Source organism: Micromys minutus (genome assembly GCF_963924665.1).
Source record: "Micromys minutus genome assembly, chromosome: 1".
Lineage (NCBI taxonomy): Eukaryota > Metazoa > Chordata > Mammalia > Rodentia > Muridae > Micromys > Micromys minutus.
The window spans coordinates 258,149,680-258,175,839 of NC_137969.1; the positions used below are offsets into that span (position 1 = coordinate 258,149,680).

At 47.9% G+C, this 26,160-nt stretch overlaps 1 protein-coding gene across 1 annotated transcript in view; it reads left to right on the forward strand.

The window, feature by feature from the left end:
- Window positions 1-8,826: 8,826 nt before the first annotated feature.
- PTPRN2 (protein tyrosine phosphatase receptor type N2) overlaps window positions 8,827-26,160 on the forward strand; it is a gene marked incomplete at both ends in the record, with an annotated part of 697,231 nt that continues 679,897 nt past the window's right edge. Inside the window, one exon of the mRNA XM_080936716.1 lies at window positions 8,827-8,935. Coding sequence (XP_080792842.1) covers window positions 8,827-8,935 — 109 coding nt within the window. The remainder of the gene's footprint in view (window positions 8,936-26,160) is intronic.

Sequence of the window (26,160 nt, forward strand, 5' to 3'; positions counted from 1 at the left end):
AAAATGACTTGCTTCCAGAATTCCTTAATTATCAGGAAAGTTCCTTAATATTTTGTGTAAATCTCCCCCCCCCCCCACTCACTCACTCATCATCCCCCTGTCTCTTGATTTATTAACAGAAGGTTTATCTGTGTAGCACTGGCTGTCCTGGAACTCACTCTATAAACCAGGCTGCCCTTGAACTCAGAGTTGCCTCCCTCTACCTTTCAAGTGCTGGGATTAAGGGTGTGTGCCACCACCACCTGGCATGTCTTTATATTTCTGTAATATTTTATTGCAGTGGGGCATTATTCTTTTTAATGCTCACGTCTTATCATCTTTGACCTATAGGAGCTTCCACAGGTTTGTTGTTCTTTTTTTTTTTTTTTTTTTTTGAGACACAGTATCACTTTTGGTCCTTCTGCCTTTGCTGCCAAGTGTTGAAGTCACAGGTGTGCACCACCATTGGGCCTGGGTAAGCCATAGATTTGTTCCTGTGGCCCTTTACAGGACCCCTCCCCTTCTCCTGACAATGCATCCATGTCTGGTTTCCATGTAATGATCACTGAAATACTATTTGGTAGATAAGACCAAACCCAAATCCATACCCTGGTTTAGACTTTTACTAGTGGTTAAAGTTGCAGACTTTCAGAGACTTATCATTTTAAACTGAAGTCACCCCCCCACCTCCCACTGTCTAAGATGCCCACTAATAACCCCCAGGGTAGCTGTGTGAGTGAGTGTGTGTCTGGGTAAATATTAAATCATGATTCTGTTATCTGTGCCGCGGTCTCACTCGGAGGGAGCTGCTCTAGTGTGGATCCAGACATCCAGACACTATCACAGGACCCACAAGCCACCTTTCCACTCAGTTCACTTCCCAGGCGCTTTAATTCACCCACCCATCTCAGCCATTGCGTACACACACTGTCCTCCACAGCCCGGCAAAAACATGACTCACAATCATTGTTTTGTCACACAGGTTTGTATGTTAAATCCTCAATCCACAAACCCTCTACACAATAAGCTTACAACCAGTGAACAAAGATATAAACTGCCCATCTATATGAGATAAATCATACCCATTGAAACCCTTAGAATATTCATAACAACCTTATTTATGAAGAGATGCGCTGAAAGAACATTCACATCTGCTTCCATGCTGCCTCCTCCCCAGTCTCCTCCTCTCCCTCTGTTCTGATCCTCCAGACTCTTCCCTGCTTACCTCTCCACTGTCCAATCATGTATCACCTTAATATCAACCTACAGAGTGGCCCATGGGGAAGTTACTACTTTAAAGTGGGGTCGGAGTCCATGGTGCTCAGACTGGGGATTCTGTTTCCTCTCCAGAGTCCCTTTGATTCTCAGATGTTCTGCCAAGGACCAGCCTCAGCCAGGTCCCGGTTCCTGAGAGAGGGGTGTCTGGGAGTGGCAAAACAAATGACTCAATGTCAAATGTGCATCCAAGCTGGTGGGTTTCCAAACTGTTCTCTCTGTGTGCTTTGCTCTGCTCTAGATAGCTTTTTAAGACTCTATGGTTGAGGCAGCTCTCTCTCTGTGAGTAAAAATTCCAAAAACTCTCTGGACAGCGCGTAGGTTTTCTGACGAAAGTCAGAAAAGATACTGTAAGAAATTCTTGGATCTTCCTAGCAAGTCAAAAATCCTGTTAGAAAAAATTCTCAAAGTGATCCTTCAGTTTTCCGATAAAAATTAGAAAACCGGAAAAAAAATTTAAAAAGAACTGTGTTCACTCTTCAGACAACCTTCTCTGGATAGCTGCTAGAAAACATTCTAAAAGAGCGGTGTCAGCTAAGTAATTTTTAAGATTTCTGACCTAACCCTGAGCAAGTCAGAGATCCTGTTAGAAAAAATTCTTCAGGAGCTGCTTTCCTCAGAGATCTGTAGACAGCTCAGCTCTCGATAGGGAAAAGTCTAAAGACCTGCCATCACTTTCTGCTTGCTCATCTCAAGCAGACCCACAGCCCAGTGTTTAATTTACATATCAATTTAGTTATTTCTTCCAGGTTTCCTTTTGATTATACTGTGAATCAGCATCCTGTGACCCTAGCCTCTTAATTCTTAGGAGACAGTAAACACTCATTTTCTTTTGACATTGCAAAAAGAACCTGCTCTATTAAGCACAGACCAGCGTAGCTGTCTCTGTTCCTTTAGGTCTGTGAAGCCCCTCATATGATTCATATTGCATCTTCATATTTTTGTATAGTTGAGAAATTATATGCTTTTGAACTCACGTTTTTAGAGTTCTTTTCTACAGTCTTAAGGGCTGTCCTGAAGGTCCTAGCATTTACCATCTTGCTGAGACATTAGCCACATCCTCACCTCCTGGACTCGTGCAACTTCAGGTTATCATGAAGCCATTAACAGGGAGGACATTCCTCCCAGGAACACGAAAATATATACGTTATTATACAAACAAGCTTTATGCTCACAGCAGCCATTGATGCTTGTTCACTGGCCCTGTCCCAGTGGCGAGAAGCATGTCATTCTGTCCTCACCAGTGTTCCACAGAGGAGACTTACAATTCAAATTAGATGCAAAGTTGTGTTGGTTTTGGCTCTGGTGATATATATCCTTTGACACATGGCTTAGGACTTAGGCTCAGTTCTCAGCAACCTAGACTCTGCTCCACTGTCAGAAATGCAAATCTTCCCAAAGGATTCAGTAGTTTAATTAATTAAGGTACTCTGTGTCTATAATCCTCGGTCTGAAAGGCAAACTGTAAAGTAGGCCCTCCTGACTGCTAATGGAAATAGAAAGCCTCTCCTCCCTATACGAACACTAGTGAATTGAACACAGTCTCGGGAAGAGTGAGGGCTGGCACACCTGGGCACACTCAAATTGCAGGCTGCCCAGAACAAAACCGGAGAGTCTGGAGGACACAGTCCCAGGCAGATCAGACTCTTGGCTCTAGGGATACAGGGGGCAGCCCTGGTTGGGCAGTTAGCTAATGATAGAAGAATGTTCAGGATGTGGCCATTTCCTGGTATTCGTTCTTTATTGTTTCATCAGACCACATACGGGGAGCTTTTAGGAACTGTTTTATACTGTTTGTTGGGTGTGGCTGTCTTAGGGATTGATGGTGAGTCAGGCTGATAGGTGTTGTTTCAGGTCTTCCATCCCCGGGCTTTCTCTTTTGGAAGATGTGAGCATAGGAACCCGTCCTGACATCAAGTGTTTCAGCATCAGCATCCAGTCAGTCAGTATCCTGGCGCATTGGCTGACCCTTACTCTGAAGAAGGTTGAGTACTCTCTGAGGAGCTGGCTTTAGGAGTGTGTGTGTGTGTGTGTGTGTGTGTGTGTGTGTGTGTGTGTGTGTGTTTTAGTGTTAAGAGACAGGTTCTATGTTTCCCAGGCTGGTCTCGAGCCACTAGGCTCAACTGATCCTCCTTTCTTAGCCTTTCTGCTTTCTGGCACCTGGTTAGATTCTATCATTTCCTGGGTAAGGACCTTAAAATACGTTCAAGGATTCAGGCCTCAAGGCCACATGCACCCCAGCTTGGCTGTGCAAAATGACAAACTTAGAACAAGTTAAGATTTCCTTTGAAATTTTAAATATTTTATAACTTGGCTGGTGCTTCGGAAGATTATGGATTTTTTTTTATTATGAGTCACTTGTTGTTTACTAGTAAGGGCTTTGTGACAACACCTCCCACCTCTTACAGGGGCTGCCAGGTTTCTCAGTTAGGTGACTAAAAAGACCAGCAATTGTAGACCTTATTAGAAGGCAACTGTTCCATAGAGTCCGGGAGATGGTGCAAACTGGGACCGGAGCTGGGAACATTGTGTTGTCTGAGAGGAGGAAGCTGCAATTGAGAAAATTCCTCAATAAGATTAGGAGAGCCCGCCCACTGTGGGTGAGGCCATCCCTGAGCTAGTTCTATAAGAAAGCAGGCTGAGCAAGCCACCAGGAACAAGCCAGTAAGCAGCACCCCTCCATGGCCTCTGCATCAGCTCCTGCCTCCAGGTTCCTACCCCGCTTGAGTTCCTGTTCTGACTTCCTTTAATAATGAACAGCCATGTGGAAGTGTAAGCTGAATAGACTTTCCTCCCCAACCTGCGTATTGATCATGGTGTTTGGCTGCAGCAACCGTGATGCCAGTCAAGACAAACACTAAGGATTGGATATTGATGCTGTAGCTACAGGACCACATCAGCCTCATCCTGCCCCACCTCTGTCCTCTCACACTCACATTTCAGGGAGACGGTCTATCTAGAGATGCTTTGGGGTATAAGCCTTGCTCCCAGCCACTTGGCAGGCAAGAGTTCAAGGTGACAAATCTTAGAGGACAATCAGAGTTCACTTGGCTATGGAATGGGGAAGGTCTGCATAGGAAACACTGTTGCCAACCCTTTCATCTCCACTGCCGCCTCTGTATCACCACCCAGCGTTACCACTGCCACCTCCGCTGTCTCCATCACCTCAGTCTTTATCATTGCAACTGTCACTGTCACCACCACCACCATTTCCACACCAGGCCAATAATTTCTGCCACTACCCCCATCATTACCAGTATTACTGGCACACTCCCTTCAATGTGTGTGTTGCCCTGTGGGACAAGAGCACCAGAGCCACGTGGAGCTGGAGTTACAGGAGTTGTGAGCCTCTCCCAGGAGTGCTGGCAACTGGATTCAGGTCTTCTGTAAAAGCAGTTATGTGCTTTCAACCACTGACCATCTCTCCAGCCTTGTGACATTTTTAAAAACAAAGTCAGAAGCATGACATCACCACTTGGAACGATTTTGAGTTCTTGTTAAACATCACGTGACTCCGGTCAACTTTTCACGTGATCCGGAGCACTTGACAAGCACAGCGAAATTATAGATTAACTGTGACCAGGAGTAGATGGGACCTGAGGGAGCTATGTGGACTAGGGCCTGAATCCTCAGTTTCAGATTAGGATCAAGGATGATATGGATGCTGTGTCATCGTGGGAAAAGAAAGACCTTGCTGACCCCAGAGATAGCATGTTACGATCATGAAAGATGACAATGTATAACAAAAGCCACCTAAGAGAAGAAGGGTTCATTTCGGTGTCAGGATGTGTTCTGTCACAGTCCTAACAACTTCCTCCTTCCCTGTCTGACTTCTACATTCATTCTCTCTCTCTCTCTCTCTCTCTCTCTCTCTCTCTCTCTCTCTCTCTCTCTCTCTCTCGTTAGAGTTTTCTGTCTGACCATGACCTCATCAGAATTCAGAGCCCAGAACAGGAGGAGCATTACTGGCCATGAACTGACTCTCTGCTCTATATAAGACATTGCATTTCTCCCTTGACTTTTATTATTATTTTTCCAGTGGTGTAGGTGTGTGCATGTCTGCGTGTGTATATGATGTGTGTTTGTGTGGGTGTATAGCATGCATGGAGGACAGAGGCCATGCGTGGCTATCAGTCCTTGACTCTGACCTTGAGACACAGTCTTTCTTTTGTTGTTTGCTATAGCATACACACACCAGGTTAGCTGGCCCACAAACTTGCTTCCAGGCTTTTGACTTCTTTTTGAAAGGACTGAACTAATGGATCACACAGGTTTGCAAAAGTAACAAGGTAGTTTTGTTCACAAGTACAGATTAGAGGGTTCTACTGTCATGATTGACAGCTGGCCAGGAGGGAGGATAATGTTTGGGGCTTCCTTTCATGGAGTTCAAGAAGAGGAGGATTCTGGTTATTATTAGTGAGAGTGTTTCTCTATGGTGAATAGATATGATTTTATAATCATTTTTCATAGAGTTTGTGCCCCTCCCTATAATTTATATGATTTTAATTATATGCATACTCAATTATGCGTTGATATACTGTACTAGATATATTTTTCCTAAAAGTTCACTTGAGGATACAGTTTTCATTGTTTTGTACTATTGAACATTGTACCAGCTGATTTTATGTGTCAACTTAACACAAGCTGGAGTTATCACAGAGAAAGGAGGCTCAGTTGAGGAAATGCCTCCATGAGATCCAGCTGTAAGGCATTTTCTCAACTAGTGATCAAGGGGGAAGGGCCCAGCCCATTGTGGGTGGTGCCATTCTTAGGCTGGTAGACCTGGTTCTACATGAAAGCAGGCTGAGCAAGCCAGGGGAAGCAAGCCAGTAAGTAACATCCCTCCATGACCTCTGCATCAGCTCCTGCTTCCTGACCTGCTTGGGTTCCAGTCCTGACTTCCTCTGGTGATGAACAATGATGTGAAAATGTAAACCAAATAAACCCTTTCCTCCCCAACTTGCTTCTTGATTATGATGTTTTGTGCAGGAATAGAAACCCTGACTAAGACATACATGCACCCCAAACCAGTTCAAGCTGCCCCTCCAGGATGTATTAGAAATACATTTGGGTATAAACTGTCCAATTTGATGGTCAGTAAGGGGAGGAGAATCTTAGCCCATTGTCCAGAGCCCACTGAGGTCCAAGGCTGTTAGTGCATTGTTCTCAGAGAGGGGTGTGTGTGCAGGTAAATAAAAAACTCAGCAGCAGCGCAGCCTGCTAAGTGCACTGTGAGAACAGAAATGCGTGCACGACCTAAACCAAGTGCAGTTCCAGGTGAGTAAGTTGTCCCCTATGCTTGACAGCCACACGCCTGGGAACCCTCCCATCATTACCTCTCATATTCCTGTGGGAGAAGGTTTACAGACATGAACTGCTATGACCTGGGTTCTGGGAATCAAACTCGGGCCCCACACTTAAACTGAAGCACTTTACCTGCCAGACCACCTCCCCTCTTTTTCTTTCTGGCATTTTCTTCTGCCTTTATGTTGACACAGAGCTCTGAAGTTCCGTCGATTGCTGTGAGATAGTCCCTTGCTGGGGAAAGTGTTAAGCAGCAAGTCAAATAATGACAGGACAAATAATCCCGGCCTGGAATCTTTCGAACAATAAACAAGGCTAGATGAGGAGATACCACAGCCCAAAGCAAACAGTGCTCCAGGATGTAGGCCCAGGAAGCACAGGTAAACTCTGGGCCTTCCCGGTTCCCTACTTATCTGCCTATGGTTGTGACAGATGGTGTAGGCTCTGCAAGTCCCTGAGTCACTGCAGGTGTGATCAGATCTGGCTTTGTGGAGAGTTGGCCCTTCGACATGAAGGTGTAGCAACCCTCACTAAGGGTGGGTGTGAGGTTACTTTGCTTCTTTTGTGCTGGAGAAACTGTTAGGGCAAGCTGAAAAAGATTTCTCCTAAAAATTCACAGAACAGCCACATGTTCCTGCCCTTAATGTCTGAATACCACTGTCATGAAGAACCTAGTCTTCTGTGTGTTTTTCTTTCCCATTGTTCTTGTCCCCAAATGCATGACATGACTGTTAGCATCTTGGAGAACGTATCTGCCCACCTAGGCTGTCCCCTGTTACTCTTCCACACCCCTGAGCTCACTCAAGCGTCTGGGATCAAAGCTACTCTTGACCAGCTGAGGCGTGACACTCGAAGCAGCTCTTGGAGTCTACAAGAGAATCCAAGCCATTGATGTCTGCTTAAGGGTCTTACACTGTTCGGGGGTGGAGTGTTCTAACTGCTAGTGCATGGTCTAGGCTACAAAAAATGGTGAGCAGAGCCGAAGTGTTTATCATCAGACTTACGCTCTTCTTCCTAACCATTCGGCCATTTTCAGGACCACACGTGACATCTTTGTAGAGCACAAGTTGCTCTGAAGTGCTCGGTGGTGAGCTTCTGTGGTGATCAAGATAGGGCCCAACAAAGGTGCCAGAAATCAGAATCTTCAGGCCCAACACCTAGTTTTGTGAGTTGTAGATAGGCTGGGCTGAAAGATGGCTCCCCTACTGCCATGCCAAGTCCCAGTCAGACCAGAGGCAGTCTTTCTCCAAGGGACCTTGTGGCAAGGGATATTAAAGGAAGGAATGGAAGGAAGTGGGAGGGCAAACTCCTCTGCTGGCCATGAGGGTGCCTGGGGTGCCTAGTAGTACCACCGTGACAGGAAACAGGAAGGTACTGGATCTACCCGAGTCCTGAGGGAGGTAGTGGGCTGTTCCCTCAAATGCAAGCATGCATACTTTGAGATTGCTACACTCAAAACAAACCCACTCGTGTACACAAACACACACCGGCCCACGGCCTTCAGATGCCAGGGTTACCGCCCCACTGAATCCTGTCCGTGGGTCTTTCCAAAAGCGGCCCGAGGATCTACACTTGTTCCCTCAGCAATGGCTATTCCAGTGATGGACCGGGCTGTGCGCATGGAAGGCCCCATGCAAACACGTCTGAAATTCAGACTTGACCACAGCATGGGGGACACTCCACAGTCACTCCGGCTCCCTTTGTGCTGTTTTAGGGCTCCATCTGAACCTCCCACCCCATCAACCTCCTCTTCAGGTCCTGCAGGAAGTTTTCCTTTAGAGGACTACCTGCCTAGCTTTGGGTGCAGCTCCCAGTGGATCTACGCCTGCAGACCCCCAACCACTTACTGCGGACAGTTGAATTTAAACACAACCGAAAAAGGGGGAATTTGGTGTTTCAGCGGCACAACCACACTTCCAAGTGTCCTCTCTCCACGAACTCATCTCGACACTGCAGGGTGACCTTCGAAGGCCCCAGGAGGAAGGGACCACAGCTTGCGGGGCTAGAGCCCGCTTCTCGGGAGCGAGCACCTCCCGCCCATCCCCCGAGAGGTGGGCGTGCCTGAGCGTGCATGGCTGACAGAGGGCGTGGTCATGGGCGGGGCCGGCGGCGGGGGTGGGGCCGGCGGCGCTGTCCGGTGCTGAAGCTCGGCCGGCGCCGCCGCAGGAGCGCTGAGAGCGCCTCAAAAGGAGCTGGCGCCGCCTCGCTAAGTCCCAATCAGTCCTCGCTCCTGCGCGGCCATGGACTGAGCGCCAACCGGCTGCGGGGATGGGGCCGCTGCTCCCGCTTTTGCTGCTGCTGCTGCTGCCGCCGCCACTGCCTCGCGCTCTGCCCGCCCCCGCGTCTGCCCGCGGCCGGCAGCTCCCCGGGCGCCTGGGTGAGTGAGGGGCGCCGGGATGGGAGCAGCGCCGGGTCCTGTGTGCCCGTGCGCAGCCGCAGGGCCCGCGGGCCCGCCGTGCGTCTTCCGGTCCTCGCCAGCTACGTGGGGCGGGTCTCGTTCCCCCCCCCCCCCCAGTTTTCCCTCCCCAGTTACCGACCTCACCCCCTTTGGCTATGGGTTCCTGCGTCAGGGAATAGGGACCTGGGACAGCTCAACCATACAGTTGCCAACGCCCCGCGTGTTTTTGCACCCCCGAGTGTTCACGCTTTGCGCGTGCCCCAAGTGTCTATGAGCCCTGCCTGCTCTCGTGCTCCCTACGTGTGTCCGTGCTCTCCGCGTGCTACCTGAAGGGCCAGGACGTGGCTTACTGAGTGGCTGGGCCCTTTCATGGAAGCTGTCCTCTCCTGTTACCCTATGCTGCACCTGCCTTTTTCCTCTCCCAAGGCAAATCGTTGGTCTGCCTGCCGGTGGAGACTGGACCGACATTTTCCTTTCCTGACACGAGGAAGGGAAAGGAAAGGCGACAGGGAGGGAGGGTGGAACTGGTGGCTTTTCTGACATGGCACCTCCCTCCTGCTAATCTTGTCTGTTAAAGAGATTTACCATAAGACCAATGTTTGTAAGAAGCTTTGGGGATAGATTTACCACACAATGGACTAAAACAATCAGTGTTAGAGGAGAGAGTGTGCACGCCTGTGGATGGTAGGCACTGAAGGGTGAGCTGCAGCCTTGGCCTGACCTCCCCTCAGGCTCTAACCCTAACCCTAAACTGTGCAAAACTCAAAGAAAGGGACTGCAGGGGAGGCTGCTTTGCTTGCCCAACCCTTTGGCTGATTTAGGGCTGGTTCCCCAGGCTCTCCTGGCTTCCTGATCTCTCCACACTGAGGGTCTAGTTTAGTTTGCAGGGAATACTTAGGATGGAAAAGAGGCCTCTGCCTACCACCCGAGACTCCTTGAACAGCCCCCCTCCATCTACTTTCCCCATGACCAGCTCACAGGCCCCTTATTCCTTACTGAGTGGCTAAATGTGTTCTTTCAGTAGGGGTGTGTGTGCTCTGGGGTGTGTGTATGTGTGAAGCTTTTTCCCTGTTCACCCCAGATGAACCCAGAAGACACAGTTTTCTCTCCCTTATTCCGTTCTTACTGGCTAGAGACTGGCCTGTCACTTCAAGGAATAGCTGATTGTCCAGATGGCCCGATGTCACCCTTTGCATGCACAAGGCTGGGAACAGGTCAGGGAGAAAGAAGCAGGGCAGCAGAGGTGGACCAACTTTATGACAGAGCGTAAACCAAAAACCACAAAGAAAGGGGAAGGAGGTTGGGGGTGTGAGCCTGGCAGAGGTAACCCAAAGATAGAAATGTTTGGAAATAAATCATCCTGGACGCCTGCCTAACACAATAGTGTTGCCTTGACAACAACCAAAGTTGAGCCATATCATCAAAAGGTGTGACCTGCACTGCCGATCCACCCTAAACATGGCAGAAGTATTGACTGATGGCTCGGCCAGAAGGGTCAGGTTGGTGACTGTTCCCCTGTCCATCTTGGGATGGGCATGCTGTCACTGACTGTGATACCATGAGTCGTAAGCCAGTCTCAGGAATGTTTGTTTTGTGGGGCACTAGTACAGACCTAGGCTTTATCAGGAAGCAGCCCTCTGTTCCCCAGGCACTTGGACCTGACTCTGACATCTGCACTGATCCCAGCATTCTGCCCCCTTGGGCTCACTGCGTGACTCTCCCTGAGTGCTGCCACACGTTCTTAGGACGCCAGAGACTACAGAGGGCCAGTAACTTTGTGAACGGTGGCTGCTGCTTCGCTCTTGTAACAGCTTGACTCCATAATTGTAAATTGTGGAAGAAACAAAAGGAGGAATATCTGGCAAACCCGAGGCAGCCGCTGTCTCTTTCTCCTTTTTTCTTTCAGTGCTGGGGACCGAACCCGTGGCTTTGTGCCTGCTAAGCAAACCTCTCTACCACTACACCCAAGTCTCAACATTTTTTTATTTTTACTTACTCTTGGGTTGAGGCCTGCAGAACAGACGGTTGAAGGAGAGCCACAGTTCATTTGTTTGTTTGCTTTTCCTCCTCCATTGCATTAAATCCCCTGTGGGTTAGAACCAGGGCCGGATGTTATCGGATGGAGGACTGATTCTTCCTACATGGGACACTTTGAGTGAGCAAGGCACCATTCTCATTTAGATGGTGCCAAAGCTGTCCGTGAGGCCAGCAGTGGTATACGTGGGGTTGTTTCACACTGCTCTCTGTGGTACTTTGCAGCCTGTACGGTGACCCCCCCCCCCACTTCTGCTATATCTCTGACAGGAAAGGATTCCTGATGGCCTTAATGACTGACTAGTCATAGCTGAATTGGAGAGGACAATCTCATGATAGTCTATTGACTGTCTCTTCATATTTTCCCATTTTTGGGGGGTGTCCTTGCTCCCTATCTCTCATCTTCTGCCTCTCCCTCTGGAATTTCAGGACCCCAGACTGTCCAGATCCTCAGGACCTCTTCCTGAGGTCAGACTTGAACATAAACTACTATTCTATAATTGCACAGAGGCCTGTTTTTGAATTTGCTCAGATATCCTCCACACCACAGAGGCAGGTGGATAAAGAACCCTGCCAAACCCTGGTTGAAGTAACAGGCCTGAATTTGCCAAAGCTGGAACCTACCTTTTACACAGAATGCTCATTCTGACCCTTTGTTCCTGCCTCCCTACTTGCCCACGCGCGCTTTCATTCACCAGTGAGCCCACGCAGAGCTAAGATACAGAACTGGCAGAGGCAGGAGTCGGCTGGCTTTGTGAACCGCACGGTGCGATTGTTTATTTTTAAATCAAAGGATTCTTCCTCCCACAAAAGCGCAGATTCATGTTTGCCTCACGGGGCCTGCAGATTCTCATTCTGTTGGGTTCTACAGAAGTGAGCAGCCCACCCCTACCCTGGAGCTGAAGCCTGGTGTCTGTGCGCTGGCTCTGCTGGTGACTGTGTGTCTGCATCTGCCTCAGGTGCTGTGCTCTAGGCAGGACTGAGCCATGAGGAGAACTCTGGTCTTCCAGCAGGGAAAGGTGCACAGAATCCTGGCATGGAGCTGTGAGGTGACGACTGTCCAGAGCTGGCAGTTATGTGTGTTAGCCTGTGAGAGACAGGCGGGAGCAAAATGATGTTCTAAGTGGCTTCTTTTTGCTGGGCCCCGCTGTGCATTTCAAAGCCCGCAGCTATTTTCTCCAAGCAGACTTAGTTGACAAGGTTACAGACTGGAGGTCTGTGGCAGCTGCCTGCTTACCAGCCCTCCCCAGGAGGAGGAGACGTCATCTGTATCTGTGTCCTCCTGGGTGGCCTTGGGCTCATCCTGCACACACTCCTGAGGCACCTTAGGTATTGACGTGTGTGTTGTTTTTATTTTGGGCTCCCATCCCCTGGGAAGACCAAGGTTGTAGCTTGGAGTCAGTCAGATGGAGGGTGGGTGGTAGTGTTGGTAGAGTTCCGTTCAAGGCCGGATACTCTAATCAGCTTTGGGGTTTCTATATTCTTTTATGTGGCAATTTCTTTTTGTTTTATGAATGTGGGGTAAGAAAGAGGGGGGTAGGAAGGAGGGGTGGGTCACTTGACTTTTGCTCTTCATGGTCTTATTAAGCAGTGTTGCTGGGTGTGATGGCACATGCCTTTCATCCCAGCACTTGGGAGGCAAAGGCACAGTGACCTCTGTGAGTTCAAGACCAGCTTGGTCTACACAGTGAGTTCAAGCATAGCCAGCACCACATAGAAACAGCTTGTCACCAAACAAACAAACAAGCAAATGAAAGGAAGAAGTGACAGACAGGTTGTTATTACCGCTCCCTGGAACACCCACCTAGAATCAGGACTCCTCAGTGTGCTGGTTAGCTTTATGCCAACTTAACCTAAGCTAGAGTCATTTGGCAAAAGTGAACCTATGTTGAAAAAATCACCCCTCCAGACTGACTTGTGGGCAAGCATGTGAGACATTTTCTTTAATTGACAGTGATGTGGTAAGGTCCAGCTGACTGTAAACTGTGCTATCTATGAACTTCTGGTCACGGGTGACCCATACTGGTCACGGGTGACCCATACTGGTCACGGGTGCTATATTAAGTGGGTCAAACAAGCCAGAAGGAGCGGCCAGTGGGCAGTGCCCCTCTGTGGTTTCTGCTTGCCTCCAGCTTCCTGCCCTGACTTCTTTCAGTGATGTAACGGGACCTCAGAATTATAAGCTGCCATAAACCCTTTAGCCCCCAATTTGTTTTTTCTTTTCTTTTTTTTAAATTATGGGGCTCAAATCACAAAAGTAGAAAAGTAATAGAAATGATGTTTTTAACTATATGTGCCCTAAGCTAAATGCAACTCTGGCTTTGGGAGACAGATACTTAAGGGTTGCTTGAGTGTATGCAGGTCTCTGTAGCTTAGGAGTATTTTATGTGATTAAGGCACGTGAGAGCTGCAAGAGGGCAGATTTTACCTGGTCACACTGGAGACAAAGGCTGGTACACCTGAGCTAGCCAGAAGGTTGTCTTATCTCTTCCGACAAGATGTTCTGTCTCTCACCGAAAGCAAACAGCCGACCACGTGGATAACTCTAGCTCCACTCAAAAGCACCTGGCAGCTGTTCCCACATTACTCTAAATTGACCTTGGTAAATGTAGACCCAGCTGGACTTTCTGTTTCTGATGGCGGTTGAGAGAAGACCACAGACTGCTGTCTTCTCTGCTGCCTGGAAACTGTGCAGAGGGTTCGTCCAAGGAAGGTCTTTTTTCTCTCCCCTTTTAAATTCATGCTATGTCTATCAGCCCCGCCAGCTGCCTTCTAAATATCTAGGGCAAGAAGTAACGTGAATAGGGCTCTGCTGGGGCATCTCCCCATTGCTGGAGTTAAGAACACTAGCTCAGAGATCCGTATCTAAACCTATACCTGGCCAGTGCTGACATGTGCATTTCCAGAAGTGAACTTTGATCTGGGACCTGTATCTCCGTAACTCTGGGCTTTGGTTAGGAAGATCAGGTAGGTAGCAGTGCTCCCTACAAGCAAACTGGCTCATCAGCACACGGCTGCTGTCTCCTAGGCACTGACATTTGCCTCCCACACTGCTTGATTTGGGGAGCAAAGGCTATTTCCTGTCAGCTCTAGGAAACAACTCATGGTCCTGTGAGAGAGGATCATACTAGGGGAGAACACACTCAGTTATAAAACACGTTGTTGAGCTTGGCCTTCAAAATTCAGTTTTAAGATTTACCAGGGGAAGGAGAACTGGCTCAGTAGTGGGTTTTGTATACTTGTACAGGACACAAGTTTGGTTCTCAGCACTACATTGGGTGCCTCATAACTGCCTCTAACTCCAGATCCAGGGACTCTGATGCTCTGGTCTCCACAGAACCTGTACTAATGTTTACATACATACAGACAGACCCACAATTAAAAAGTAGTCTGGTTTTGAAAGAAAGAGAAACACATGGGGGTGAGAATGGCTCAGTGGGAGTTTGCCACACAGTCGTGAGCTTTACTCAGATCCTCACACTTCACGTAAGTGCTACATCGTTGTAGTAGTGCACGTAGAAGGCAGAGATTAGGGGTCCCAGCACACACTGGCTAGCTAGACTAGCTGAACTTGCAGTCCCTAGAGTTAGTGTGAGATCCCGTCTCAATATTGAAGGTGTAGAGTGATTAAGGAATATATACAACATTAACTTCTGGCCTTCATTTGAAAATACACAAATGTGCATGTACATCCTCCACATGCATTGTATGAATGAGAACATACCCATGTGCACATAAAGAGACTTTAAATACACATGTAAAAAAAGTGCCATGTGGAGCTGTTGGCTTTCCTTAGTTCAGTAGTCATATTCAGGTATTCAGGAGCTGCTACAGTGTGACCAGCTAACTAAGCTCCTGTCTCCAGGACATTCCTGCCATAATGAACTACACCCTTGAACTCAGAGTCAACAAAAACCTTTCCTTCTTTAAGTTGCTTTCACTGGGATATTTTAATCTGGTGATGGATTAATAACTAGTACAGGTGGTGAATGAATGTAACACAGGTGCTGAAGGAATGTAACACAAGTGGTGAATAATGTAACACAGGTGCTGAAGGAATGTAACACAGGTGATGAAGGCATGTAGCACAGGTGGTGAAGGAGTGTAACACAGGTGGTGAAGAAATGTAACACAGGTGGTGAAGGAATGTAACACAGGTGGTGAAGAAATGTAACACAGGTGTTGGATAATGTAACACAGGTAATGAAGAAATGTAACACAGGTGGTAAAGGAATGTAACACAGGTGGTGAAGGAATGTAACACAGGTGGTGAAGGAATGTAACACAGGTGGTGAAGAAATGTAACACAGGTGTTGGATAATGTAACACAGGTAATGAAGAAATGTAACACAGGTGGTAAAGGAATGTAACACAGGTGGTGAAGGAATGTAACACAGGTGGTGAAGGAATGTAACACAGGTGGTGAAGGAAAGTAACACAGGTGGTGAAGGAATGTAACACAGGTGGTGAAGGAATGTAACACAGGTAATGAAGAAATGTAACACAGGTGGTAAAGGAATGTAACACAGGTGGTGAAGGAATGTAACACAGGTGGTGAAGGAAAGTAACACAGGTGGTGAAGGAATGTAACACAGGTGATAAAGGAATATATGGGGGGAGAGACAATGGTGGACCTGTAATGTCACTTACATGGGTCTCCTTCCTTCCCTAGTTGGTATCTCCAGAGTTGGGGAGAGTGTCTGTTATATGACATGTGTCCTCAGAACTCTGCCTTCCATAAGAATATGTAGCTCCAATTGAATAAAGCAGGCTGCAGCTTTTGTCCCATGGCCCTTGGAGTGGGACAGGCTCATCTATCACCCATCTATGGGGTGCTTAAAATATATGGGCCACTGGTGGAGCTGGTCCAGAGCATTGTCAAAATGCTCTTTGGTCAGGTGTGGATTTTACGTTGGGTTTTATACTATTTAATAGGTTCAAATACTTTGCTTGCTTTCAGAAGTTTTAATATTGAAAATAGATGGCTTGCTTTTGCAGCTTTTCTATAGAGGCAGGAATGAAAAGGAAACTTACAAAGTGAGGTATCTATAAAGCTGGTTTTCCAAACACTTGCTGTGTTTCCATCAGATGGCACAAACTCCAAGGGCGCCCATGCATTTTTCCTCAGCATTGTAGTGGACAGTGGACCATGAAAAGGACGACTCTGAGCCGCCATGCCTCAGGCTCAACCCACTTATTGGTACATCTTCTGTATCATACTTCTTATTCTGAGGTGTGCGGAGAAGGCAGGCATAGCAACCCCACCCTGCTACAAGGAGTTTTGACCTTCAAGGATGATCTTCTGGTTTCTGAGCAGAGTCCTCCCGGGCTGCTTAGGGTTCATCTGGAAATTGTTGGAAGGACTCTAAAAAGAGAGGCAAGATAATTTTCTGCAGGGAAGGTGCACTTCCTGGGCAACGCAGGCCAGTCCTGGCTTAGCCAAGCACATCAGCTTGTGTGTGACAGAGAACTTGCTTGTGCTGGCTGTGGCCTGCTGCTAATGCTGGCAGAGGCTGCAGATGCTCTGCTCTGGCAGTGTGGTAATGCAGCCACGGCAGTAGCTAGGCTGAGGTGTGACTTGAGGCCAGCTCAGCTGCCAGCATATTCTCTGAGATAGTCAGAGCTTAGCAAACAAGAGCTGGTTCGTCTCATGAACAACACTGTATAAAGTTTAGAAGTCGCCTGAGAGCCAATCAGAGGGCTTCCTACCTCATGTCTACCTCTACCAAGAGCCCTGGGAGTTTTCGTATTTGCTGGAAGCTAGCTGTAGAAGAGCTAATTTAGGCCTACCTCACCAGCATGGCAGAATCCTAATCAAAGATGGGGTTGAAAGTCACCGCTAGACACAGTGCTCCAGAAAAGTTGGGGAAGCCTTCCTGTCTCTTTATACCGGAATTCTCATATCTGAAACTTTTCCAAGCCTCAGCTGCCTCAATCTGCATCATTATGCCTACTTACTTAACAGGATGTTCTCAAACCTGCATCCTGGCTCCGGCTCCTCATCCCAGGCTTCCCATGCCCGCACCCGCACACCTGCATCCTTACGCCAGTTTATGCCTGTATCTCCCCTCCTCCATCCTCTCTGCCCTTCACTTTCACTGTAGCCTCTTCACTCTAATCTCCTGACCCTGTTCAAGGCCAGCCTGGTGAGTTCTGGAATAGCCAGAGCTACATAGTGATACCCTGTCTCAACAAACACACAACAAACACACAACAAACACACAAACACTTAAACAAATGCATGTAGAGTCCAACAAGAAGACTGCAGGTGGACTTGGCTAGCATGATGTGGCATGTCTGATGAGTAATGGGCACAGACTGATAAGAGATGACGGGCACAGGGTGGCCCCTGAGTGATTGTTTTGCTTCTCAGCCTAGAGAGCTTAGCATACTGTACTTGTACTTGAAGCCACAAAGGATGGGAAGGGCTTACTTTATCCTCAAATGCATGAGCCACACACCCTATTCTTTATGCTCTGGGAGGGCTACCTGAAGTTAGGATTTGGGAACTGCACTTCCCAGAAAGTCTGGATGTTACTTCTGGAAGCTGTTTTTCCAGTTCGTGTTGGATGCTGGCGGCCAGAGGCAGTAGAATGTTGTCGTTGGAGGGTTGAGACTTCACATGAATTATCTATCTGAATTTTTGCAAAGGCATCGTTACATCTTAACTAATCATGGCGATTTATTTTTTAAAGCAGAGTATTTTAAACCTACTTGTCCCCAGCTAGCATGCAGATGTGACCATGTTGCCAGATGAGGACAATGGGAGGTGATGGTCTCTCTTGGCATATATTTGACATTGTCAACAGCTTGAAGCTCTTTAATATAAGAAATATGGCTTCCTTAATGGTTATGTAAATTTCTCACAATCTTGAGTTAAAAATATAGCAGATGAGAATATGAGAGCACTGCCTTTATTTTTACTGTGCATGCATGTTCTGCCCGCAAGCACATCAGTGCCTTACACAAGTGCCTCAGAAGCCCGAAAGGGTATCCAGTCCTCTGGAACTGGAGTTTAAATTTTAAAGAAAATATTTGATCAGTAAACATTTGAAACATTTAAAATTTGAAATAATTTTAGAAGTATATTTGACATGTCTAGACTGTAGTGGCTTTGTGTGCTCTAAGGACGGCCTCTCAAACGGCCGACACATTCTCTATTCTGTAACCCAGCCTGGCTGTGCTGGCTATGGGTCACGGCCAAGGCGGGAGTACTTGCTGGCCATTTCTCAGATGTAGGATGGCAATGGTGAGGGAGGCGGCCCAGTGGGGATCTCTCGGTGTCAGATCCCTGAGCACAGCTCTAGATCAGAGGTCCCTGCCTTCTGCAGCCAGCCTTTCTCTGAAAGCAATAAAGGGGAGGGTCAGCGTCCATCTTCCTCTTTTGACTCACGGGAACCGTCAGGGTTATGGAGATAGGGTACTTCATGGGTGGGTGCTGTGGAATCTGAACAAGCTCTGCCGATCCACCTTTCTGCCCTCCCCACCTGCTGTGAAGGTCTGTGGTTCTGTTGCTACTAGCCATCTGGAGTTGTATATGGTCAACAGTCATGTCTTTGCAACTCAGAGACACGAATGAAAATGTGGGTTGATGTGCCAGTAGCAAACTGGGATCTATGGTGGACCAGTGAGGGGGTAGATTCAGGCCTAATGCATCAAGAGTAAGCTCTTATTTTAAAAGTTGTGGCCTGGAACATGTTAAACAAAGAAACAATATAGTGTGTGTGTGTGTGTGTGTGTGTGTGTGTGTGTGTGTGCCTGCCTGTCCACCCACATGTACACACACAAGTCAATCTTGGCTGCTGTTTCTCAGATGTTGTCACTTTCTCTCCCTGGGATTTGAGGTTCACCTGTAGGTGAACTCAGGCTTTGCTGGCTACTGAGCCCCTGGGATCCACTTGGTTTTGCCTCTGCAGCACTGGGATTACAGAAAGCACCACGAAGCCTGGCTTTTCACATGGCTACAGGCTGAACTCAGGCTTGACTTTACCATCTGAGACTTTTCTCCAGCCATGGATCAGGTCACTTCTAAGTAGGAAAAAACAAAACCCACATTTCTCCATAAAGACTGGATTTTTAGTGTAGTCTGGCAGGAATCATGTTCTCCAAGTTGTTTTCCATTTTTTTTTTTTTTTGGTTATATCTCAAGCAATTGCCTGTTCTTAGTGTGTAAAAAAGCCAAGATGACACTCCCTAGTCACTGGTGACTGGTGGCAGCACGCAGACCAGGTAACTGGAAGTCTATGAATGATGTCACTGGACGCCCTTGTACACCGCTCACCTACACGACCGAGGACATACCAGGAGAGGCCTCTTCATAAGGGACACGGTACGGCCAGACTGGCCACGTCTGCTTAGTGTCTTTGGGAAGTAGGATGTAGATCTTGAAGAGCGTCTTGATTTGTTGTTATTCTGGGAAAGTGGATATTTATACGGATATTCTGTCCCTATCCTCCACATGTTTCTGAGGGAGTAATTTAGACGTGAGCCTCTTTTAGGGGATGAGCAAAGGACATTATCGACCCCATCAGTCAGCATTAAATGGTGAAGCGAGATACGCGCCCTCTAAATCGGCGCCGCTAAATAATGCATCGCATTTGTTCAGTGATTAAAACGTTTATTGTAGGAACTCTGAAAGAACATCAGATACATAGGGTTTAAAGTCAAGCAGTGTGGGGGAAAAGGTATGTTCCAGATTGTTCTAAGTAACCTTATGTAAGATGACACATTTAACTCCAGACCTAAAGCTTCCCTTTGAACCGCGCAGGCACACGGCTGTCGTGTTCCAGGTGCTAGACTTCTTTCAGAATACCAAAAAAAAAAAAAAAAAAAAAAAAAAAAAAAAACCTGCTGCTTTCCTAAGCAAAGCAGGTGAAAAGGTGAGGGGAAGGCATGCTTGTAGAAGGCAGCCATCATGGGTCATTTCAATTTGTAACCTGGACGGGAGGAAGACTTGGTCCTGAAAGCAACCCCTTCTTTTGAGTAAGAGGGCGGTTCTCACTTGAGAGGGCTGAGCACTGAGCAGGTATGGCCCGTGGGAACTGACCGTCTCAGATAGGGCATGGCATCCTGGAGAGAAATTCACGGAAACACAGGACGCTGTGGAGGGGGGTGTAGGATTCCGCCCTGCTGTTCAGCTCAGGGAGTAAACAGTGCAGTGGCTCTGACCAGACCTCTCCCTCTCTGAGCAGATGTCCGGATGCCCCACGGGGTCTGCATTTGAAGAAGCATTAGGCAGAAAGGGGGATTAGCCCCCTTGTTGCTGGCTGTGGGTCTAGCTGGAGTTTTGTTCCTGCCTGGTGTGGGCAGGGCAGAGTCAGGAAGTATGTGTCACTGAGTCCCCTCCTCTACGGGTGTCAGCGCCCATGACTTTCTTGCCTGGAGAGTGAAGCTGACGCTCGACCTCATCCATCTCCTCACCAGCTAAAGAGAGTGAGCAAACGGTTGCCCACGTTTGTGAGAACAGCCACTGCAGGCTCACGGAGCGTCAGCTTTCGCTGCCACGTCAGATGTGACTGATGATCAACTGTGTCGGAGGCCTGGCCACGCTTGTCTTTTTCCACAAAGTCAGAATTTATTGAATTAAAATAAACTCACGAATTTCTTGTTTGATTGGCTGTAATTTGCCAAGTATTTCCAGTTTCCCATAATAGCTGGCTCTTGGCAAGCACGGGTTCTTTTATTCCAATCTTTAAAAAAAATAATTGTGTTCTGTTCCCATCTATCTTTTATGTGTGTCTGTGTGCCCGCACATGCACATGTGAGTGCACGTACTCATGGAGACCAGAAATGAGTGTTCGGTCCCTGAACCTGGGAGTGACAGGAAGTTATGGCTTGGCTGATGGGGACTAAACTCAGGTCCTCTGCAAGAGTAAGCAGTGTGTGCTCTTAACCATGGAGACATCATCTCTCCAGGTCCTATTTTAAAAGTTTATTTTAAATTTAAATTTGCCTGTATGTTTGTTTCTGAGTGGGCATGTGTACTTGTGAGTGTACTTTTATAGCAGTCTTAATTCTCAGCCTGTACATGGATTTGTGTGTGGGGGGGGGATGGGGAAAAGGAGATGGGAAGGGGGAGAGAAGGGAGAGAAAGGGGAGGGGGAGGAGGAGAGGAGGAGGGAGAGGGGGAGGAGGAGGGAGGGATGGAGGAGGAGAGGAGGAGGGAGAGAGGGAAGGAGGGAGGGATGGAGGGAGGGAGGGAGAGAGAGAGAGCACAAAGGGTTAGAGAAGCCTTTGCTGAGTTCAGAGGCTTCACTGGGGTGAGGAAGAAGACCCATGGAGATGTGATGAGTCAGGGGCAGGTAAACAACCCTTTTGAAGATGCCCTGCAGAGTGCTAGTACAAAGTCACAGATTTGAGGCGGTGCTCAGGGCTGAGTTGCAGAGACAAGATGTAGGACTGAATCTGGACAGATGGATGGAGGCACACATCGGATGGGAATCTGAGCAGACTGTGTCGGGCAGTGAGGACCAAGCCAAGTGAAAGCCCCTAGAATAGTTAGGAGTTCTCTGCCTGTTGGTGTCCTGATGCTTGTACGTGTATGTGTGCATATCCATGTGTGTGCACATACAAGTAATTAGATGAAAAGTTGGGGATTGTTACCTTCACAGTATTAGGTATGTTCTGCGTTCCAGGAGCATTACCCTTCTTTGGTCTGATGTGTTCAGTAAAATTTTGGACCTGTTTTTTTTTTTTTCTTGATGGTTTAAAGATATTTCATTCTAAATGAGCCAAAGCTACATGTAAAATAGTCACTTATTCAAGGCAGGCGATGCCTGAAAATCATGGCCTAACACCATGCAGAGGAGCTTAGGGCGAGGCACAGGTTGGCTTTGTAGCTGAGTGTGCTCTGGCGGAACATCATTGTCCATTCTTTGTAACTTCTGCAGAATACACAAAGTATCGGGCACAGACTTCAAATCCTGGGGAAGGGTCTTAGGCCAGTGTCCTCAAAGTGTGACTGGCTTCTGTGTCAAGAGGTTGTAGTTTTTCTCTTTTGATACTTTGTGGATTCACTGAAGGGCATAGAATCAACTGGAGATTCTTTAAAGGGCCAGGTACACAAAATAAATCAAACCACAGCCAGTCAAGAATGAGGTTTGTGAAATGACTTGGTATAGAACTGATCAATCAGGGGCTCTGAAGTTCACATGACTCTGGGTTGGCGGTCAGTGGGTCTTCAAAGAGAGACTCTAAAGTGTGTGTGGGTATGGGCTCTGTTGCTTCCTCTAGGGCTGGAGTTGACATTTGTTTGTTTGTTTTTTTTTTTAGTACAGAACAGAGTTTATTCAGGTCATGGGAGAGTTAAGAGGGCAGCAGAGGCAGAGAGAGAGAGAAGTAGAGGAGTAGAGGCCGGCCATGAGCACTTGGGAGAGAGGGGGGAAGGGAAATGGGAGAGCAAGGCTGCAAGAGCGCAAGGGCAAGAGAGGCCAAGAGAGAGAGGAGGGGTCAAGCAGCTCCTTTTATAGTGTCATGTCACTGGGGCGGAGCATACCTGGCCACTCTCTGGGTAATTGAGGGGTGGGGTATACCTGGCTGTTGCTAAGTAACTGAGGGGTGGGGTTTACAGAATCCCAACATTGCCCCATTTTTGTTTAATTAAAAAAGAAAAATTAGAGGCGATGGTGGACCAGGAATAGGGTCGTTGTGATCTCTTAACTGCTTCATGCTTGTTTGGGGCGATGTTTTTAGAGAGTCCAGAAAAGTGGGGGTAGGGATGTTTGTCTAGTCTTAAGAGTTGGCTGTTTCCTTGTTGTCCAGGGTCTGTGGAACCATCTGAGGATAGGCCAGAAGTAACAGGTCCAGTGGAAGCATCTGTGTCTGTGAGAGAAGGCTGAAGTATCTGTAGGTTGTTTCTCTGGAGCTGTTCTAGATGTAATGAGTACCTGGACTTGACAAGATGCTGGAACACACATGTGTATACATTATAGGTAGAGCTTAAGTACATTTGGTTTGGAAGAAAGATTTTTCAGGAGCAGTCCTAATGCTGCCATTCCTCCCCTTTTCTCATTATAAAAAGGAGAAAAAACGGGAGGGGGAGGCCGATGGTGAAAGGGGAATAGGGGCGTTGAGTCTCATTGGCTACTTCCTGCTGTCTTGGGGCATTGTAAGGGGGTGCAGCTGGCTTTCACCATCGGGATCCACCTGGCAGATGTTCACATCAGGCTCCTCTATGGACAGTGGCTGGTAATCCTGTAACAGGAACTAATTAAGAGTTCGATTAGAAATTTTTTGTCTGTCGTTGAAGTAGACAGAAGATTGATAAGGTTCAGAGCAAATTACTATAATGTGTCCCAGATATTTTAATACGACTTGCCATGCTATGAAGAGGGATAGGGGAAAGGTGTGGAGTCATGGCAACATCAGAGTCAGGGCAGCTGAATGTTGATAGTACTTACAGGGGGGGACTCTGGCTGGTTTTTTACAGTAGAGCTAACCAACAACTTCTGTCTCCCACCTGGGATGTCATGGATCTTGTATGTGGTAAAAGAGCTGCAGGTGTCTCAAGAATCACCTTAAAAGGGTCCTGGTAGGGTCTAGTAATTGGATGACAACAGAAGAGTGTTTAGCAACAGACTCGGGGGTCTACCTGATAAGCTGGTAAAGGAAACATGTTTGTGTTAGTAGGTTGACTGGATAGAAGAAGAGGGGTTGCTAGTGAGCTTGGGTTCAGGCAAATGGGGGGGGGAGCAAAGGAAATAGAGGCTCCCGACTTAGCTAGATTTCTTCTCCAATAAAGGGACAGGACATGTTGGCACTAAACTACCAAAAGGAATGACTGAGAGGTACACCCCTAAAAATATAAGTGAGTGCTGGAATCTGGTGAGGAAGGTAAGATGTCTTCTTACCCGACAATAGGAAAATGAGAGGGAGAAGTAGGTCCCCAAAACTCCATCAGAACCGAGTAAGTGGCCCCAGTGTCCAAGAGGAAGGAAATGGGCTGCTCACATACCATGATAGCTCCCCGTGGCTCCCTGTTCGTGATGGCAGTGGTCAGGTCAAGGGAGCCTGGGCCTCTTCAGTTGTCCATAGCCAAGCCTAGAAGGCTGGAGGGTTATTTGGGCGTGATGTCCCTCTGTCTTGCGTGACACAGGGCAATCGACAGCCCAATGTTCCTCTGGATCATACTTAGGACACGGCCTCTTGGCTTGTGAGGGCTGGAGCAAGCTTTCACCCAATGACCTATTGACCACATCTGTAGCAGGGGCCCGGTGGTGTAGCTGTGGCTGGGGCTGGTCAGGAAGCATTTGCCAGCATATGGTATTTGTGAGCCTTTTTACCTTTTCTATGGTACACTTTAAAGGCCAGCACCAAGACTTCTGTCTGTGGAGTTAGGGGTCCCCCCTCAAGCTTTTAGGCTAGTCTCTTATGTCGGGGTAGCTCTGGGTAAAGAAATAGGTCATTAGAAGTTGTTTACCTTCTGGGTTTTTAGGGTCTAAGTTAGTGTCTATCTGTTTGATGGATCTCGTCTGCATGCATTTTTTCTGCTCCCAAACTCTGCTGGCTTTCCTCAGAAAGTAAATTATTAGTGAAACTCATAGTAAAGCATGGAACATCAGACTATAAGATTGCGGCGCAGAAGAGGACAGAAAGGGAGGAAAGGGGCACCGGCAGTGGTGCTTGAGGCCAGGTGGCATGTCCATGTCCACATGTGAGTCTGGCTGTGGAGGGGAGTTTTGAAAAGCTTAGAATAACATGAGTAGAAGCTGAGGTAGAGGTTTGGATTTTGCAGCGATGGCTCGTTGGCTGGATCGAGAGCTGTGGTGTCATCTGCCTTATTGCCTCATTGCTAAAAGGCGGTGGGTGGGGTTATAAGAACACAGAGAAGGATTAGAGCGGAGATAGATAAATGCCTGTACACAGGGAACCTCTTTCCATTTACCAGATCTTTGGCAGTATGAGTGAAGGTCTCATAAAATTAATGAGTCTAGGGTGCCATTTTGAGTCATTATCTAGCGGATACTGAGTCCAAACATTGTTGTAGAGGTGTACCAATTTAGATGTCTTTAGCTGAGGTGTCAGTGTTAGAGATTTGGAATTTTCCAGGAGACATCCCAGTGGGAAGCCTGGTGACCCGTTTTGAGATGTTGAGTTGTCCATTGGGAAGGTACAGGGAGGGGGCTACGGAGCCATCCAATCCAGCGTCCCAGTGGATGAAACTCGGTAGAAAAGTTTCGCCTATGCGCAGGGGTCGCGAGTAGTCACTCGGACTCCTGGTGGCTTCGCCAGATCCCGGATCTGGCAGAGAGTGCCCTCGCCAGGCCTGGACTTCGGCTGAGTGAACCGGCTGCTAAGAGCCCTGGGGAAGGGAAAAAGAGTGAAGGGCACTCCCGACGAGACCTTCTCAATGGTCAATGTCTGTCTCAAAACTGTGGCTATAGAGAAGTAACCCTCTTTGCCCGCAAAGGCTGGCCAGGCCTTTTTTGGAAAATCGGGGATTTTCTCCGCCAACTGGAGTGACAATCTCTACCAATTTGCCGATGTTTGTGCGGGAATCTTAGCCATGATCTGGTATCAGGAAAAGTGAAACCGTGTGGTGTGTGGCTGATCTATCTCAGCGGCCCACGTGGCGGGAGCTATTGGCACACGTGGCGGAGCAGTGGCCAGAAAGTGTCTACAGCTTCAGTAATGGCGACAACTCACGTGCTGGAAGTCTGTGAGTCGGGCAGCTGTTGGCAGATCAGCCATGGCAGCAGATGGGGAGGCAGCTGTGGTACATGGCGGAGGCGGCGGTAGCAGCAGAGGCAGCGGCAGCAGGGAGATGGTCACTGCGGCAGTCAGTGGAACGAGAGACAGTATGGGAACTCGAGGCAGTGGCGTCAGTTAAGAGGAATAGGCAACCGCAGCGCCAGCCATGCAGCCAAGGCTATGCCGAGCCCGATGGGGTGGGCTGGGGTGGCAGGCAAGGACCCGTCGCAAGAAAATCTAGGTCCCTGTGCGGGTTTGGCTTAACTATCTCAGTAAAGAAAGAAAATTTTAGATGTACATTTGAAACCCACATTTGAAATCTAGAGGAATCCCACCTTTTAGAATAGGTAGTAAGCTTTAGGCAGATGTACTTATCTGGGTAGAGTCTTATTTGGTCTATTGGAGGTAGATCTGATTGTAGCTTATAAGAGATAACAACATGAGTTAGCAACATAAACATTTTTAAAATGAGAGGCAGAATA